The sequence below is a fragment of the Delphinus delphis genome, chromosome 15, assembly GCF_949987515.2.
Source record: "Delphinus delphis chromosome 15, mDelDel1.2, whole genome shotgun sequence".
In the NCBI taxonomy this organism is placed as follows: domain Eukaryota; kingdom Metazoa; phylum Chordata; class Mammalia; order Artiodactyla; family Delphinidae; genus Delphinus; species Delphinus delphis.
In genome coordinates, this window is record NC_082697.1 from 51,317,896 (window position 1) to 51,336,354 (window position 18,459).

The following is an 18,459-nucleotide window of genomic DNA, read 5'->3' on the forward strand; positions in this document are numbered from 1 at the left end:
ATGTGGGACAGTCCCCAGGATGGATCATATCTAGGCCATAAAACCAGACCCCACAAATTTTTTTATTTATTTTAAATTATCTATTTATTTATTTGGCTGCACTGGGTCTTTAGTTGCAGCATGGGGGATCTTTGTTGCAGCATGCAGGATCTAGTTCCCTGACCGTGTACCAAACCCAGGCCTCCTGCATTGGGAGCGCAGAGTCTTAACCGCTGGACCACCAGAGAAGTCCCCAGACACCACAAATTTAAAAGGATTGAAATCATGCAAAGTATTTTGTCTGACCACAGTGGAAAGAAATTAGAAGTCAATGACGAAAAAATTTGGGAAACTCACAAATACATGAAAGTTAAACAGCCTACTTATAAGTATTACCAGTGACTCAAAGAAGTTACAAGGGAGATTAGAAAATACCTTGAGGGGCTTCCCTGGTGGTCCAGTGGTTAAGACTCTGCACTTCCATTGCAGGGGGCACAGGTTCAATCCTGGTCGGGGAACTAAGATCCCACATGCTGCATAGTGCAGCCAAAAAAAATTTTTTTTAATAAAAATTAAAAATAAAGATCTTGGGCTTCCCTGGTGGCACAGTGGTTATGAATCTGCCTGCCAAAGCAGGGGACACGGGTTCGAGCCCTAGTCCAGGAAGATCCCACAAGCCGCAGAGCAACTAAGTCTGTGCACCACAACTATTGAGCCTGCGCTCTAGAGCCTGCGAGCCACAACTACTGAAGACCGTGCACCTAGAGCCCGTGCTCTGCAACAAGAGAAGCCACTGCAATGAGAAGCCCGTGCACCGCAAGGAAGAGTAGCCCCCTCTCGCCGCAACTAGAGAAAGCCTGCACACAGCAACGAAGACCCAACACAGTCAAAAATAAATAAATAAAATAAATTAATTTTTAAAAATAATAAAAAAATAAAGATCTCAAGTCGATAACTCAAACTTACATGTTAGAAAAAGAATGCTAGGAAAAGAAAAACAATGTAAACCTAAAGCAAGCAGAAGGAAGGAAATAATAGCTATTAGAATAGAAATTAATGGAGTAGAGAATAGAAAAGTAGGGACTTCCTTGGTGGTCCCGTGGTAAAGAATCCGCCTTCTAATGCAGGGGACACGGGTTCAATACCTGGTCGGGGAACTAAGATCCCACATGCCACGGGGCAACTAAGCCCGCATGCCACAACTACTGAACCCACGCGCCTCAACTAGTCAGCCCACATGCCGCAAACTACAGAGCCCATGCACTCTGGAGCCCATGCACCACAACTAGAGAGATGCCTGTGCGCTGCAATGGAGAGCCCACGCACAGCAACAAAAGGTCCCATGTGCTACAACAAAGATCCTGTGTGCCGCAACTAAGACCCAACGCAGGCAAGAATACAATAAATAAATAAATAAATAAATAAATAATATATTTTTAATGTTAAAAAAAAAGAAAATAGAGAAAACTAACAAAACCAAAAGTTGTTTCTTTGAAAGGATCAACAAAATTGACAAACCTTTAGCTAGACCAGAAAAACCAATTATAAGGAAATACTGTGAACAATGGCATGCCAACAAATTAGATAACTTAGATGAAATGAAAAAATTCCTAGAAACCTACCAAACCTGATTCATGAAGAAATAGAAAATCTGAGTAGACTTAAACCAAGTACAGAGATTGAATTAGTCATTTTAAAACTCCCCACAAGTTAAGACTCTGTGCTTCTGCTGCAGGGTACACAAGTTTGATCCCTGGTCAGGGAACTAAGATTCCCGCTTAGGCCTAGATGACTTAATTGATGAGTTCTACCATATATATATGTTATATATATATATATATAATATATATATTTATAGATATAATATATTATTTACATACTTATATACTATATAGATATAGATAGATAGATAGATAGATAGATATATAGATATTCTTTTTTTTTTTGGCCACGCGGCCTGTGGGATCTAGTTCCCTGACCAGGGATCGAACCCGGGCCCCCTGCATTGGAGGCATGGAGTCTTAACCACTGGACCAACAGGGAAGTTCCAAGTTCTACCATATATTTAAAGAAGACAGATACTCTTCCCAAAAATAGAAGAAGAGGGAACACTTCCCAACTCATCCTGTAAGGCCAGCAATACCCTGTTATCAAAACCAAGCAAAGACATCACAAGAAAAGAAAACTAGGGACTTCCCTGGTAGTCCAGTGGGTAAGACCCCATGCTCCTAGTGCAGGGGCCCTAGGTTCGATCCCTGGTTGGGGAACTAGATCCTGCATGCATGCCACAATGAAGAGCCCACGTGCCTCAACTGAGATGTGGCAGAGCCAAAATATATTAATTAATTAATTAATTAATTAAAAGAAATAAAACTATAGAGCAATGTCTCTTAGGAACATAGAAGTAAAAATTCTCAACAAAATGCCAGCAAACTGAATCCAGCAACATAAAAAAGGATCATACACCATGACCAAATGGGACTTATGCCAGGAATGCAAGATTGCTTTCCCAGCTGTAAATCAATATCATACAGCTTGTGTACAGAACAGATTTAACACAGCAGGCCTGCAACTTCTGTCCTTAGAACAACCTGCTTGCAAGGCTGACCCTTAGCTTCCAGGGTCAAGGTCAAGGATGTTTCCAGGACTTGACCCTGATACTATCCCTAAGTGATAACAATTGCTCACTTTTACCTTTTTGTACAAAAAAAGCAGCCACAACTACTGAAGCCCATGCTCCTAGAGCCCATGCTCTGCAGGAAGAAAAGCCACTGCAAGGACAAGCCTGTGCACCACAGTGAAGAGAAGCCCCCATTTGCCACAACTAGAGAAAGCCCGCGCGCAACAACGAGGACCCAACGCAGCCAAAAATAAAAAAATTTAAAAAAAAACAAACTTTAGTGCTTCAAATAATACCATCAAGAAAGTTGGAAAAGACAATCCACAGAATGAGAGAAAACATTTGCAAATCATATCTGTTAAAGGACTTGTATCCAGAATATATAAAGAATTCTTAGGGAATTCCCTGGGAGTCCAGCAGTTAGGATTCAGAGTTTTCACTGCCAGGGCCTGGTTCAATCCCGGGTCGGGGAACTAAGATCTTGCAAACCACAACAATAAAAAGACAAATAATCCAATTAACACGTGGACAAAGGATGTGAATAGACAGTTTTTATTTCAAAGATTTTATTTTTTTTATGAAGTTCAAGATATACTAATGGCCAATAAGCACAATTAAAGATGTTCAACGTCATTAGCCTTAGGAAATGCAAATCAAAACTACAATGAGGGGCTTCCCTGGTGGCGCAGTGGTTAAGAATCCGCCTGCCAATGCAGGGGACACGGATTCGAGCCCTGGTCTGGGAGGATCCCACATGCCTCGGAGCAGCTAAGCCCATGCACCACAACTACTGAAGCCCACGCACCTAAAGCCCATGCTCCGCAACAAGAGAAGCCACCGCAATGAGAAGCCCACGCACCGCAACGAAGAGTAGCCCCTGCTCACTGCAACTAGAGAAAGCCCATGTACAACAATGAAGACCCAATGCAGCCAAAAAAAAAAAAAAAAAACTACAGTGAGCTAGCACTTCACACCCACTAAGATGGCTAAATCAAAAAGACAGACAATAACAAGTGTGTACAAGGATGTGGAGAAATTGGAACCTTCATACACTCTTGGTGGGAATGTAAAATGGCACAGCTACTTTGGAAAACAGTCTGGCAGTTCCTCAAAATGTTAAACAGGGATTTCCATGGCGGTCCAGTGGTTGGGACTCCACACTTCCAGTGCAGGAGGTGAGGGTTCAATCCCTGGTCGGAAAAACTGCATGCTGCGTGATGCAGCCAAAAAAAAAAAGAAAAGTTAAACATAGAGTATTTGTTCACCCAGTAATTCCACTTCTAGTTGTACACCCAAGAGAATTGAAAACATGTGTCCATAAAAAACTGTACATCAATGTTCATATCAACATTAAACATAATAGCCAAAAAGTGAAAACCCAAAATATCCATTAATGGTTGAATGAATAAATAAAACATGGTTCATTCATACAATGAAATATTACTTGGCCATAAAAAGGAATGAAGAACTGACACACACTACAACACGGATGAACCTCAAAAACGTGATGATAAGTGAAAGAAGCCAAACACAAAAGACCACAACTTGTATGATTCCATTTCTATGAAATGTCCAGAATAGGCAAATCTATGGAGTTAAAAAGTAGATTAGGGACTTCCCTGGTGGTCCAGTGGTTAAGAATCCGCCTTCTAATGCAGGGGACGCAGGATTGATCCCTTGTCAGGGAACTAAGATCCCGCATGTGGGGGCACAACTAAGCCCGCGCTCTGCAACTGCAGAGCCCATGCACTCTGGAGTCTGCGTGCCACAACTAGAGAGAAGCCCATGCACTGCAACGAAGAGCCCACACTCTGCAACGAAAGAGCCCACACTCCGCAACGAAAGATCCCACGTGACTCAACTAAGACCTGACGCAGCAAAACATAAATAAATAAATAAATAAATAAATATTTTTTGAAAAAAAGAAACTAAATTAGTGGTTGCCTAGGGTGAGGAATGTTGGGGGGCGTAGCTAAAGGTTATGAAGTTATTTATTTATTTATTTATTTATTTATTTATTTTGGCCACACCGCATGGCCTGTAGGATCTTAATTCCTCCACCAGGGATTGAACCTGTGCCCTTGGCAGTGAAAGCTCGGAGGAAACCATAAACAAGACCAAAAGACAGCCCTCAGAATGGGAGAAAATATTTGCAAATCAAGCAACTGACAAAGGATTAATCTCCAAACTTTATAAGCAGCTCATGCAGCTCAATATCAAAAAAACAAACAACCCAATCCAAAAATGGGCAGAAGACCTAAATAGACATTTTTTAAAAGAAGATATACAGACTGCCAACAAACACATGAAAGAATGCTCAACATCATTAATCATTAGAGAAATGCAAATCAAAACTACAATGAGATATCATCTCACACCAGTCAGAATGGCCATCATCAAAAAATCTAGAAACAATAAATGCTGGAGAGGGTGTGGAGAAAAGGGAACACTCTTGCACTGCTGGTGAGAATGTGAATTGGTACAGCCACTATGGAGAACAGTATGGAGGTTCCTTAAAAAACTACAAATAGAACTACCATATGACCCAGCAATCCCACTACTGGGCATATACCCTGAGAAAACCATAATTCAAAAAGAGTCATGTACCAAAATGTTCATTGCAGCTCTATTTACAATAGCCCAGAGATGGAAACAACCTAAGTGTCCATCATCGGATGAATGGATAAAGAAGATGTGGCACATATATACAGTGGAATATTACTCAGCCATAAAAAGAAACGAAATTGAGCTATTTGTAATGAGGTGGATAGACCTAGAGTCTGTCATACAGAGTGAAGTAAGTCAGAAAGAGAAAGACAAATACCGTATGCTAACACATATATATGGAATTTAAGAAAAAAAATGTCATGAAGAAGCTAGGGGTAAGACAGGAATAAAGACACAGACCTACTAGAGAATGGACTTGAGGATATGGGGAGGGGGAAGGGTAAGCTGTGACAAAGCGAGAGAGAGGCATGGACATATATACACTACCAAACGTAAGGTAGATAACTAGTGGGAAGCAGCTGCATAGCACAGGGAGATCAGCTCGGTGCTTTGTGACTGCCTGGAGGGGTGGGATAGGGAGGGTGGGAGGGAGGGAGACGCAAGCGGGAAGAGATATGGGAACATATGTATATGTATAACTGATTCACTTTGTTATAAAGCAGAAACTAACACACCATTGTAAAGCAATTATACCCCAATAAAGATGTTAAAAAAAAAAAGAAAAAAAAAAGAAATTAAATTAGTGGTTGCCTAGGGTGAGGAATGTTTGGGGGTGTAGCTAAAGGGTGTGAAGTTATTTATTTATTTATTCATTTTGGCCATACCTCATGGCCTGTAGGATCTTAGTTCCTCCACCAGGGGTTGAACCTGCACCCTTGGCAGTGAAAGCTCAGAGTCCTAACCACTGGACCACCAGGGAATTCCCAATCTCACGTTTTAAAGGAACTGCTGTGATGCATGTATATGAGTGTGTATAAAAATGATCTGGTTGATGGTGATCTCTAGGGGAAAGGGATTACAGGAATCCTTAACTTTCTTGATTATCTCTTTCCACCACGTTTGGATTTCATGGATATCATGAATGTGTGTTTCTTTGTCATCAGGAAGGTGGAAGATACACATCTGGACAGCGAGTCCCAATGAGACCAGCCTCCTCCCGGACTCAGCAGAGGAACCTCACGTGTCACCTGCGTCAAGGATGCTCCAGGTCCACACAGAACCCCGCCATCTCCCACCACGTTAGATTTTGCTCGACAAAACCTCTTTCACTCTTCCAAAGCATCCATGGCCTTCACATTTCCTCAAGAGGCCTCCCAGGAGGAACACTTCGATGGTGTCTCCCTGCCGACAAAGAAGAGCCCCAGGAGCTGGTGGCCCGCAGCTGTGTGTGACGTGGAGTGACGTGGGGAGGGCCACGGCCACCAAAAGCTCTGAGGAAGGAAGCATCGTTCACAAAGACACCTGCCCCTGCCCTGGTGCAAATACCCATCTGTTTTCAGAGCCCACGGCTTTGCCAAGGGCTTTCCTGTTGGGTGTGGTCCTGCTTCAGCTCCACAACGTGGAAAATCATCATGGAGGCCACTTCAAGACGAAGGTGGGGCACGTTTGGGGAAGTTCCTGCTTCCTCAGGCTGAGCTGCCCCTGCGGTTCCAGCCGCCCCAGGTGTTTTCCGGGCAGGTGCCAGGTGGGCCTTCATGCTCCTTGGCCATCTGCTGCCGGGGTGTGGCTGTCCCATTAACAGAGCAGGCCGAAACCAGAGGCCTTGCTACACCCTCTGTTAGAGTTCCCTTTGCTGTTTTCCAACTTAAATTAAACCCAGTGTCCACAATCCCCAGGGCAGGTGTTGTTCAGGCCCTGGAAGCCAGCCTGACGGCTGCAGGAAGCCAGCACTGGGCAAACTCCACCGGGGTCGCCCACGTTCACCTGATGCAGGAGGAGAGGCAGACCCCGATGACAGCAGGTGCAACCCCTTCTCCTGTCTGATGGCACGGCAGGGAGACAGACTGCAGGGAGCAGTGAGCCCATGTTCCCCACGAACTCCAGAGGCTGCTGCTTGCTAACAGGGCCGCATCCTCCCCAGCAGGCTCCTTGAATTGCAGGGGGAGCAAACGGTGCAGGCTTCCTCCCACCAAGCTGGCCATGCAGCCTGCCGTCCAGCCATGGGACAGTGACAGCTCAGACACCCCCCACTGTCCTTCTGCCTATACATTTCCTGCAATAAACCTGATTTTATATCTTACTGTGTAGAGCTGCTGTGCGTCCACATGCCCTTTGCAGCAACAGATGGCCACCAGAAAGGCATACACTCCACATGTCTCCGTGCCACGTGGTAGGAAGTGATGGAGTTTGGCTGGGCAGAGGGAAGCCTCCACACCTGGGGCAGAGTCTGGTCACCTGGCCCAGGTGCCCGCTGGACTAGGACCCACCTAGTCCTAGTGGTGGGAGTCCTCGGAAAGGTTGCTGAGGGGTCTGCTCCCAGCGCACGGGGGGACAGTGCAGCTTCTGCTGGCCATTCCCCAGCCCCCGTGGAGCTGAAAGAGAGGCCTTGATCCTCTGCTGATTCATCCCAAGTCCTCCCTGACTTGTTTTCATAAGCTGTGGCAAGCTTGAAGTGGAACTGGCACCCCCAAGCCAGGGCAACCTTGACCCCCAAGACCCTGGCTACCTTCCCAGGCAGGTAACTGTCCCATCTCTTGACCCGACTACCGGCTCCATGGGGCCCTCACCCACCAGCCTGGCCAGCAGTCATGGAGATGGTCCAGCAACGTGACAGCCCACCTCCCAGGTAGGAGGCAGGAACCTGCCAAGAGACCCATCATGCTGCTGGCCGCCTGCAGTGGACACGCAACACAGGGGCTATGTTTCGGGCAGTGCTCTTGGCCATGGAGCACGCTGCCCCGAGAGAGTGAACTGCCCATGGCCAAGGCCAAAGACAGCCCTGTGGGAACAGATGCACCCCAATCCCAGACCCACAGATGTGCACATCCACGGGAGGTGACCACACTTATAGAACGGCACCTGAACTTAAAAGGACAGTCAAGTCTGTGCCAGCACCAGCTGGGTCTCTGCTCAGTCCCACACAAAGAGGAACCTCACACAGGCCTGAAGTGCCCGGAGAGAAGCACCGAGTCCCAGCAGCCAATGTCACCCAAACGTCTGCAGGGTCACTGGTTTCCCACCCTCCACAGTAGGGCTTCCACGGGGCGCAGGGTAGGCGACTCCAAATCTCGAGTCCCATGACTGTCACCTTGGCTGGGCTCCAGGCCCAGAGTCAGAGGAAGGACTCAGGCTTGTCCCTCTGCCCCCATGCTCACATTGACCAGGGCCCAGCCACTCATTCTCATCTCTGCACCTGCTTTGACCTTAGAGGGCAGGTGGATGGTCCATGTTGCTCGGACCGAGGACTCCCCAATGGACATGAATTTGGATACTGCTGCCGCCTTGGGTAGCCCCATGGCCACTCACCACCCACCACCAAGCCCCAGAGGCTCCCCATCATACAGCCACTTCCTCCACGGTTCCAGAGCCAGCAAGATGTCCCCTGCCCTATCCCTGTCACAGAGCAAAGTGCACAGAGGCAAGTCCCTCTTGGAAGCTGGCCCCTGGTGGACAGCGACAGCTGGGCGTGGTCCTGCCCTCCTCCTTCCCTATTTCCACTCTGCTGCTAGTTCCCCCAATAAACCCTGTTTCATTATGTCTGCACCACGTGGAGCCACTAATATATCTCTGTGTCTCTTTGGGTGATGGCACAACAACATCTCAATTATGAAATCTGAAATAAAAAGTTCATAAGGAGCAGCGAGACTGCCAAAAAGTTACTCAAATTTTAAAAATGGGCCAGCGGCTGGCTCTAGGGTCCCCAGCCCTCAGTCTTGTCCCTGGGGTTGTGAGGTGAGCGTCACTGAAATGCTTCTCCTGGCCCAGCTCCCCCTGCCCACCCAGCCCAGCCTCCTGTCCCCATGTCCTCTGTCGAGATGGCTCCTGCTGGGTAGCACCAAGGACTTCCTTGTCACTAAATTCTAGCACCAAGGACTTCCTTGTCACTAAATTCAGCGGGTGCATCTCAGAGTTCACCGCCTGCACTGACTGCCCCTCCTTAAGCCCTGCAGACCTGAAGGTGGCTCCCAGGTTCTCTGCATCTCCTTTGAGGGCTCCTTGGTTCCCACCCAACCGATAAGCAAGGTGGTTGGTGTTCTGGGGACTGGACCTCAGCCCTTTTCTGAACAGCCATTTTCAGGGTTCACAGTTTGTCAATCTGCAGCCCCAGCTCTGCCCTCCCTTCTGCAACCAAACCTGTGTGTCCAGCTGCCCCCAGGACCTTGACCCTGGATATCCCACGGTCACCAGCAGCAAAGGTGGAGAAGGGGAGTGTCCTCATCATCCCCCTCCTCTGACAGCTCCACCACATAAGTAGAAACCCAGAGCCGTCCTTAACACCGCCCTGCCTGTCCCTAGGTCCCGTCAGCTATCAGTGCCACAAGTGCCACCCTAGTTCTTTCTTTCTTTAGTAACAGCTTTATTGAGATACAATCCACACACCATAGAGTTCACCGACTCAAGTGTACGATTCAGTGACTGTTAGTACATTCAGAGTAGGGCCTCCGTCACCTCTATCTAATTCCAGAACATTTCATCACCCCGAAAAGAAACCTCAGACCCATTAGAAGTCACTACCTCTGCGGTTTCTTTCCCTATGTGTTAAGGCTGATGGGGTTCCTTCCTCTGGTGCTGGGAGAATTTGGGGAATCCAGGTGTCTTAGGCCACTCAGCTTGCCATAATATACCATAGGCCCCAGAGGGGGGATCTTAAACAACAGACATTTATTTCTCACAGTTCTGGAGGCTGGAATTGTGAGGTCAGGGTGCGGGCATGGTTGAGTTTTGGTGAGAGCTCTCTTCCTGGTTTACAGTTGGCCACCTTCTTACTGTGTCCTCACATGGGGAGCGGAAGGGGGGTAGGCCTAGCTAACTTTCTGCCCTCTTCGTATAAGGCACTAACACATCACGAGGGTTCCACCCTGACTGGAACACCTCCCAAAGGTCCCACCTCTTCATGTTATCACATTGGGATTAGGGTTTCAACATGTAAATTTGGGGGGGACACAAACATTCAGTCCATAGCACTAGTAAGGCACACATATGGTAAAGAAGACTGTTAGTCAATCCTTGTATTAATAAACATCCCTGGGCTTCCCTGGTGGCGCAGTGGTTGAGAGTCCAACTGCCGACGCAGGGGACACGGGTTCGTGCCCTGGTCTGGGAAGATCCCACATGCCGCGGAGCGGCTAGGCCCGTGAGCCATGGCCGCTGAGCCTGCGCGTCCGGAGCCTGCTCCGCAATGGGAGAGGCCACAACAGTGAGAGGCCCGCGAACCGCAAAAAAAAAAAAAAAATAGAAAAATAAACATCCCCATCCCTAGGCCCCTGAGTCACCTAGAGCCCCAACCCTTCACCTTTGTGACCACTGCAGCATCCAGTGTCCCCTCTGCAATCTGTCCCCATGATAGCCAAGGGCTTTTCTAAAATGCAACCCCAGCATACAACACCTGCCCCAGGTGTTCTCTCCCAGGTGTCCATATCAGGTATGATTACCTGGTTCAAGGACCAGAAGCCAGAGGTACCCAAGGGAGTCTCTGGAGACAAAGGGCAGGGCGGCTGCCAGCCTCAGGCTGCATCCTCATCACAGCTCTGCAGAGCCCAGCCTCTCCTGGCTGTCCACCCTACTGTTCCCCTGAGGGCTCCGAGGGCACTAGAACAGCCCCTCAGCCTTCTCCCATTAAAAAAAGGCTCTGGCTGCTGGAAGGGCTGTTCAGGGTAACCATGGGGAGTTGGACCTCAGTTGAGAGAGCTATTAGTCCAAGTAGGAGATGGTGGTGGCTCGGACTAGAGAACTAGCAGCAAGGATGGAAAAGTGACAAGAAATAAGTAACATGTTATGAGTTGAATTGTGTCCCCCCAGAATTCACATGTTGAAATCCTAACCCCTAGTACCTCAGAATGTGACCTTATTTGGAAATAGGTCGTTGCAGATGTGATTAGTTTAGACGGGATCCTACTGCAGTAGGTTGGGCCCCTAATCCAACATGACTGGTGTCCGTATAAAAAGGGGAAATTCAGACACAGACATTCACACAGGGAGAATGCCATGCGGAGGTAAAGGCAGAGACTGGGGTGATTAGTGGCTTCTAGGAGCCAGGGAATGCCAGTGACGGCCAACAAGGCACCAGAAGCTAAATGAGAGGCATGGAACATTCTCCCTCCCAGCTCTCAGAGGAACCAGCCTTGGAGACAAGAACTGTATGAGGGTGGGGGGAATGTATTAGTCCAGGTAAGTTGTGCCAGCTGCTGTAACAAGCAAGCCCCTGATCTCAGTGGCTTAACACATAGATATTTATTTCTCCACTCATGCAGAATCCCATGCTGATACTTCTAGTTGGTGGGCTCCTTCTACAAGGTCGCTAGGGAATCTGGCTCCTTCCACCCTCCCCTAGGCCCTAGGTATCCCCTCCATCTAGTTGGTGAATGAAGGAGATAGAAACTGAGGCTATTGTAGACCAGACCTGGCTGGGGTCTACATCAGTGCTTTTCAAACTTTAACACCTGGGGATCTTGTTAATGCAGGCTCTGATGAAGGAGGCATGGAGTGGGGTATGAGAATCTGCATTTCTAACAAGCTCCCTGGTGATGTCAATGCTGTTGATCTGGGCCCTTGCTTTGAGAATTGAGGAGTGAGAGGCATCACTCCTGCCCATGCCTCATAGCCAGAGCTCACTCCTGTGGCTATACCTAATGCAAGGGAAGCAGGGAAATGAAGTTCAGCTGTTTGTGCAGGAGCTGGAGGAGCCAGGGTCAGTAAACAGGCAGGGGGGCAGGTAGGGGCCAGGCAGTAGGGACCCAGCCCTCCCACGACAGTGGTACCACTGCTGCGGGGAGACCAGGGGGACGTCCTGCCTGAGACCATGGGCCCCTCGGCAGGCAGCCTTTCTGAACTCCCTGGAAGTGGTGGGGGCGAGAGCCCAGGCCTTCCTTAGTTCAAGGTTCTGTGAGCCACCTGGGACTGGAGCTTGCAGTGGGGATACTGCCTCTCATCTTGGTGCCTGAGTCCTGGAACTGAGCACCCCCTTCTTTTCATCCAATACCCCTTTTGCAGGAGATCAGCCTGGCAGTGGGGGCCCAAAGTACAGTGGACCAGATGGACAGCCCTTTTTAATCAACCCTCCTGCCAGAAAAGGGGTCAGTTCTTCCTCTACTCCACCACTGACCTTCCTTCTGCACGAGGGGTCCTGGTCGTCTTTGTCCTCCACCCCGCCCTTTTCTCAGGTGACTCCTGGGAGCAAGGCTCCCCATGCACCCCCATCACCCAGGCCTGCTGCACCAGGATGCTGTCCCTGGGCCAGAGCCTAGGACAATGCCACGGAGCCACAGCAGCCCCCAAGCTCACAAGCAGAAGGGAGAAGGGGGCCAGGTCCATGGGTTTTACTACTCCCTCTTTAGATGGGTTCCCTGCGCTGGGCTAGCCTGCGCTGGTGAGACTCCCAGTCCATTGCTCAGCAGGGCCAGGAAACTGGGAGGTGATCCCGGGCCAGCGTGGCAGCTGAGAGGGTCCCCCCAGGAGGCAACCTGGGCACTGGCCTCCAGCCTCAGCCAGCCAACTGCGTTGGGATAACGCCCCCCCCACACACACACACCTCCCCCCAGCCTGTGTATGAGGCACAGGCTCATTCGAAGCGAGGTCTTCGCGGGTCCAGTCACCACCACCAGCACTGTGGCTTTCCTAGAATCTTCTCTGCGCCCCCGATCTGGGGCGGGGGAGGAGTACGGCGGGTACTGACAGAGCGGAGACAGGTCCTTGCAGGCTGGACAGCCTGGTGGGGGACTGGTGAGGGGTGGGCAGGCCGGACTGGGAGGCAAGATATCAGGGCCGGGCGGGCCGCTCTGGGCCCCAGGCCACCACCCATCTCCTTCCCAGTCCCCGCCCCCGCCCTCCCACGCACCTGCGCTGGCCTCTCCCCAAGCCCTGGGGGCAGCCGGCGGGCGCTGCTGGGAGATCAGAGGACTCGGAGGAGTCGGGCCCAGGGGGAGGGGGCGGGGAATTTCCCCCCACGCCTGCCTGGGCCTGCTCCCCCTCCCCCTTCCCCGCCAGGTGGGGGGGGCACCGCTAGGGGAATTCCACCGCGCTGCGAGGGCTCCGGCGAGCCTGGGCTGGGGGTCCTAGGGAGAGGAGGAGGAGAGGAGGGAACAGGCTGGGACCAGGGGCGCAGCTGCCTTCCTCCCCAGACACCAGCTGCCCCTGCCTGTCCCAGACTGAGCGGCCACCATTCCAGCCCGTGGGGCGGGTGCGGGGGCAGGGAGTGGCGCTTCCTCAGGCCAGAGGCGTCGGGACCTGGGAAGGGAGAGGCGTGAAGATCCGAAAGAGGGTGTGCGTGTGAGCGTCTCACAATGAATGGGTGACTGAGTGGGAGAGCGTGCCTGCACTTCATTCAAGGGTGTCTGTGAGCTGGGGACTCCGGGTGCCCCGGGGACGTGTGGCCTCAGGAGAGGGTCCTGTGTCTCCCCCATTAGGGTCGTTCTGTCTACCAGCCTGGCCGGGCCTCCTCCACACGCTCCCGCAGGAACCTTCACCGACCCTGAGAGGAGGAAGGGAGGGGAGGCGCGCTCCGGGACACAGAGGGTCCCGGAGATGGGGGGCGGGCGTGGGAGGCGTCTGGACCTGCTGCCTCCGCTCCAGTCTCGGGCGGGGCTTCCCTGCCTCGGTGGGGGGGGGGGGACCCTTGGGGAGGGACGCCAGGGGGGCAGGAGACAGCGCGTCGGAGACCTGGGCGAGGGAGACTCAGAGAGCAAGAGGCAGAGGGAGGGGGCGGGTGTGGAAGCCGAGGCAGGACCCCGAGCCCGGAGAGGCAGAGACGGAGAACATCCCTGGCCAGAGATCGTCCCCCCGGGGAGACTCCCAGTAGGGGCCGGGGCAGAGAGACGCCTTCAGGGCCAGAAACCCTAGGAGGCAAATACCCCTGGGAGATATTACCGCCACCCCCCGCCCCAGATAGAGAGCGCCTCGCAGAGCGGGGACGAGGACAGACTGTCAGAGGACAACGCCCCCCAGGCCTCCTGGGAGACCCCGGAGCAACCCCAGGGGCGACAAGGGCCTTGTGAGGGCCAGGGCGACCTCTTCTTGGTTGGGGGCGATGGGGACACGGGCCCCGCAGGGCCTCCTCCTCCTTCTCTTGCTCCGGCTGCTGCTGCCACGCGGGACCTCAGCTGGGAGCCTGCATAACCCAGGTGAGTCGCGGCCCGGCGACTGGGCCGAGGTCACCATTCCCTCCTCGGCCTCCGCGCCTAGAACCCGAGTCCCACTGGCGAGGGGGCAGAGCAGGTGGTGGCAGCAGCTGAGCAGCCCGAGGGCCCCGTGGGCGCCGGGGGCGCTGGCTGGGGAGCTGGGTGGGAGTTGGCATCGGAGTGTGGGGTGAGGATGCCCGGCAAGGGTCAGGACCTCCCAGGCCCCGCCGTCGCCGTGCAGGCCTGTCCGAGTGCTTCCAGGTGAATGGCGCAGACTACCGCGGCCACCAGAACCGCACGGGCCCGCGCGGGGCTGGCCGCCCGTGCCTCTACTGGGACCAGACGCAGCAGCACAGCTACAGCAGCGCCAGCGACCCCCACGGCCGCTGGGGGCTGGGCGCGCACAACTTCTGCCGGTGAGGGGCGGGGCCTTCGCTGGGGCGGAGCTGGGTGCACTATTACAGGCGTTGGCCCGGAGCTGGGCCTCGGCATGGGCGGAGCGGAGGTCTCTGCTGTGCCGGCACAGGGGCCATCTCGAGGGCCTGGGGGCGGGGCTTAAGCGTGGGGTAGAACCTTTTCTGACCTGGGTCGGGCCGTAGGCGCATAACTTCTGCAGAGCCTCAGGTCAGGCCTGGGCACTCAAGGCGCCCATAAGGGCGTGGCGTAGTCAGAGGGCAAACCCTGGAGTGAGGGGCCGGGCCCTTGGCTCACATCTTCTTTTGAGACACATCTACTGGTGGTGACGGAGGGATTGGGGGTTCAGAGCCACAGTTTCGGTCTGAAGCGGCAGGGACCGAGCTGCGCGGGACGACACTTCCCTGCTGAACCGCAAAGCTTAGGGCTCATCACTTCTGCTTTAAAGCAGGATTCCAAGACAAGGGACTTGGCTGAGGCCCATGGCTGGGTGGAGGACTAATACTACAAATGGCCTCAAAGTCTTCATAGCCTAGCAACAGCTGAAGACCTAAAATCAGCCCCCAGGGCCCTTTAATGACTTCCCAGCGTACACTCGGAAGTCGACATCCATTCTGGTGGGCAAACCAGAATTTGCTCGAACACACACGGTGGCCATTTTGAGAATAAGCCGTGGGTCAGGGCTGGAATTTGCCATTCTTGGGACAGGAGGATCCCAACTATTTCTCCTGTACCAACAGTAACCCAGATGGTGATGTGCAGCCATGGTGCTACGTGGCCGAGACAGAGGAGGGCATCTACTGGCGCTACTGCGATATCCCCACGTGTCATAGTGAGTGGGCCGGGATGGACAAGGGTGGAAGCCGGGCTGCCTGGGCAGAGTTCGCTTTTGGAGGCGCCTCACTGAGCCTGACTCTGCTGCCCCCTCAGTGCCTGGGTACCTGGGCTGCTTCGTGGACTCCGGGGCACCCCCGGCCCTCAGCGGCCCCAGCGGCACCTCAACAAAGCTCACTGTCCAGGTGTGCCTTCGCTTCTGCCGCATGAAGGGCTACCAGGTATTGCCCACCTGCCCAGACCGGTGGTGACCCCTGACCTTGACCTCAGGACCAAATCAACTTCGAACTCTGAGGCCAAACCTTGACACTAATTTCTGAACCGCCAGCCCGATTCCCACTTCCGACCCCAACCCCTGGCTCCCACTACCCCACCCCCACCCCAGCCCCTGTCTCGGTGGTCACCCAGTCTGTGCTCCCAGTTGGCGGGCGTGGAGGCTGGCTACGCCTGTTTCTGTGGCTCTGAAAGCGACCTGGCCCGGGGACGCCCGGCTCCGGCCACCGACTGTGACCAGATCTGCTTTGGCCACCCGGGCCAGCTGTGCGGCGGTGATGGGCGCCTGGGCATCTACGAAGGCGAGGAGTGGGCAGGGATGAGGGGCCCGGGTGAGGGGAAGAGTCTGAGTGAGACTCAGCGATGCCGTGACAGGGGGCGGGATCTGGGAAGGGAAGGCGGTAGGTTGGGGGCGGGGCTTAATAAAGGGATTGGGTTGAGGACTGGGCCCGAAAACGGGACTGGGCTGAACCTGGGGCCAGGGGTCTGGGTCTGAGGACGGGACCTGAGAAAGAAATTGTTTGAGGGCGAGACTTGAGGAGGGAATTAATAGTTTGACAGCGGGGCCTATGGAAAGGGTTGGACGGGGTCGGAGGAGGGAGTTGGGCTGAACCTGGGGTGGAGGCGGGGTCCGAAGATGAGGCTGGTCTGTCTGGGGCGGGGCCTAGCTGGGAAGGGGCGGGGCTCTATGTAGAAGGAGGAGCCCGCCGGTCTCCGGGTTCTGACCGCCGGCCCCGCCCACAGTGTCCGTGGGCTCCTGCCAGGGGAACTGGACTGCACCTCAAGGTGTCATCTACTCCCCGGACTTCCCGGACGAGTACGGGCCGGACCGGAACTGTAGCTGGGCGCTGGGCCCCCCGGGCGCCGCGCTGGAGCTCACCTTCCGCCTCTTCGAGCTGGCGGACCAGCGCGACCAGCTGGAGCTGCGCGACGCCGCCTCGGGCAGCCTGCTCCGCGCCTTCGACGGCGCCCGCCCGCCGCCGCCGGGGCCGTTGCGCCTGCGCTCCGTCGCACTGCTGCTCACCTTCCGCAGCGACGCTCGCGGCCATGCGCAGGGCTTCGCACTCACCTACCGCGGTGAGGCCCCGCCGCGTCCCCCCTCAGCCCGCTCCCCCGCCAGCCTGCCTCACACCCCTCTCCGCAGGGCTGCAGGACGCCGACGACCCTGCGCCCCCCAAGGGCTCGGCCCAGACCCCTGCAGGGCCCCCCGACGGGGCCAACGTGAGCTGCAGCCCCCGGCCTGGAACTCCAGAGGCCGCGATTGGGGGTGAGACGGGCGTGGGAGGCGGGAGAGAGTTTGGGGAACAGACCCTTCCAGCCCTGTCCTCACCGCACTCGTGTGCTCGCAGCCCAGGTCTTCTTGACGGTGACGGCCGTCTCAGTGCTGCTGCTGCTGCTGCTGTCCCTGCTGCGCCTGCTGCGCGGACGGTGCGCGCTCTGGGGCAGGACCTGAGGGCGGACCTTGCCGGGAGCCTGACGCCCCACCCCGGTGCCCCGGGGCGTGGGGGGCCCTGGTGGGAAGCTAGGGCCCACGACGGGAACAGGGCTGGAAGGAACTCCTGGGTTCGAGGGACGAGGATTACGCGTTCGAGGGACGCGTGGGATCACAAGCGAAGCAAGGTGCTGGAGTGAGGTTGGTTGGGGGTTCGGCTGACGTCTGCTCCCTCTCTAGGAGCTGCCTGCTGGCTCCGGGTAAAGGGCCCCCAGCGTTGGGGCCTTCCCGGGACCCCGCAAGAAGCTGGGCCGTTTGGTACCGCCGGCCTCGAGGGGTCGCCCTGCCCTGTCCTCCCGGGGACCCCCAGGTTGAGAGTCTAACCGCGAGTTACCGGCCATTGAGCGCCTCCAGCCAGAGTTCCCTGCGCTCACTCATCTCTGCTCTCTGACTCGGGACCCCCAGGGTCCACTGGACCCTCCTGCAGCGGGATAGACTCCTGAGACCCTTTGCCACACACTGCCTACCTTGGCCTTCTGCCCCTTTGAAGTTTGGCAGCTCGGCCTCTAGTCATCTCAAGGAGGCCAGACGTTGGACAGGAAGCATCTGGTGCTATTATTGGGAACTTCACCTGACCCTCGGGGTCCAGATGGTCAAGGCAAAAGGGCAAGAGGAATTCGACTTCCCTCATAAACCTGGATACCTGGGTCTTTGAGCCCCTTCTGGGGTGGTTCTGGACTGCTGCCCAAAGTGAAATGTGAGAGGTCAACAAAAGTGGTCAAAAGACTAATCATAGGTTTTGAATAAAAGACCTATTTTGGTACAGGGCTCCGGAATTTCTTATGTGTGGGAAGAGTTATGAGGGTACAGTGCCAAGAGTGGTTGTGTACATGCAAGTTAAAGGCGTTCATCGCAAAGAGTTTCATGTAGCAGCCTGGAATGCAGAGGAACCGCGGAGGCGGAAGGATGAGTGGGCGGGGTCCTGGAGAAGGGGAGGAGGTGGAGGCCGGTTGTCAGCAGGGTTAAGCAGAAGAAGGGATGCCTTCGTAGACCTGATTTAGGATGAACCCTGGTGGGGACCGAACTTTCTTCCCTGGCCTCCTGCCCTCTCTCCCTCTCCGTTTCCT

General features: G+C 53.9%; 2 protein-coding genes across 10 annotated transcripts in view; both read left to right on the forward strand.

Moving 5' to 3' along the window:
* FLYWCH1 (FLYWCH-type zinc finger 1) overlaps positions 1 to 7,318 on the forward strand; it is a 29,761-nt gene extending 22,443 nt beyond the window's left edge. For all 6 annotated transcript variants that reach the window (XM_060031576.1, XM_060031581.1, XM_060031580.1 and 3 more), the window contains one exon: positions 6,211 to 7,318. In XM_060031576.1, the coding sequence (XP_059887559.1) occupies positions 6,211 to 6,250 (40 nt within the window). In that variant the 3' untranslated portion in view covers positions 6,251 to 7,318. The remainder of the gene's footprint in view (positions 1 to 6,210) is intronic.
* Positions 7,319 to 14,288: 6,970 nt separating this feature from the next.
* On the forward strand, positions 14,289 to 18,101 carry KREMEN2 (kringle containing transmembrane protein 2). 4 transcript variants are annotated; one of them, XM_060033003.1, is made up of 9 exons: positions 14,289 to 14,382; positions 14,621 to 14,795; positions 15,534 to 15,625; positions 15,724 to 15,848; positions 16,049 to 16,202; positions 16,645 to 16,977; positions 17,045 to 17,167; positions 17,250 to 17,328; positions 17,573 to 18,101. In XM_060033003.1, exons 1-9 carry the CDS (start codon positions 14,289 to 14,291, stop codon positions 17,781 to 17,783), a joined length of 1,386 nt encoding a protein of 461 aa, XP_059888986.1. In that variant the 3' UTR covers positions 17,784 to 18,101. The 4 variants fall into 4 exon arrangements, with proteins under 4 accessions (XP_059888986.1, XP_059888988.1, XP_059888987.1 ...); XM_060033005.1 differs by having other exon boundaries at positions 16,166 to 16,202; XM_060033004.1 differs by lacking the exon at positions 17,250 to 17,328.
* Positions 18,102 to 18,459: the final 358 nt, after the last annotated feature.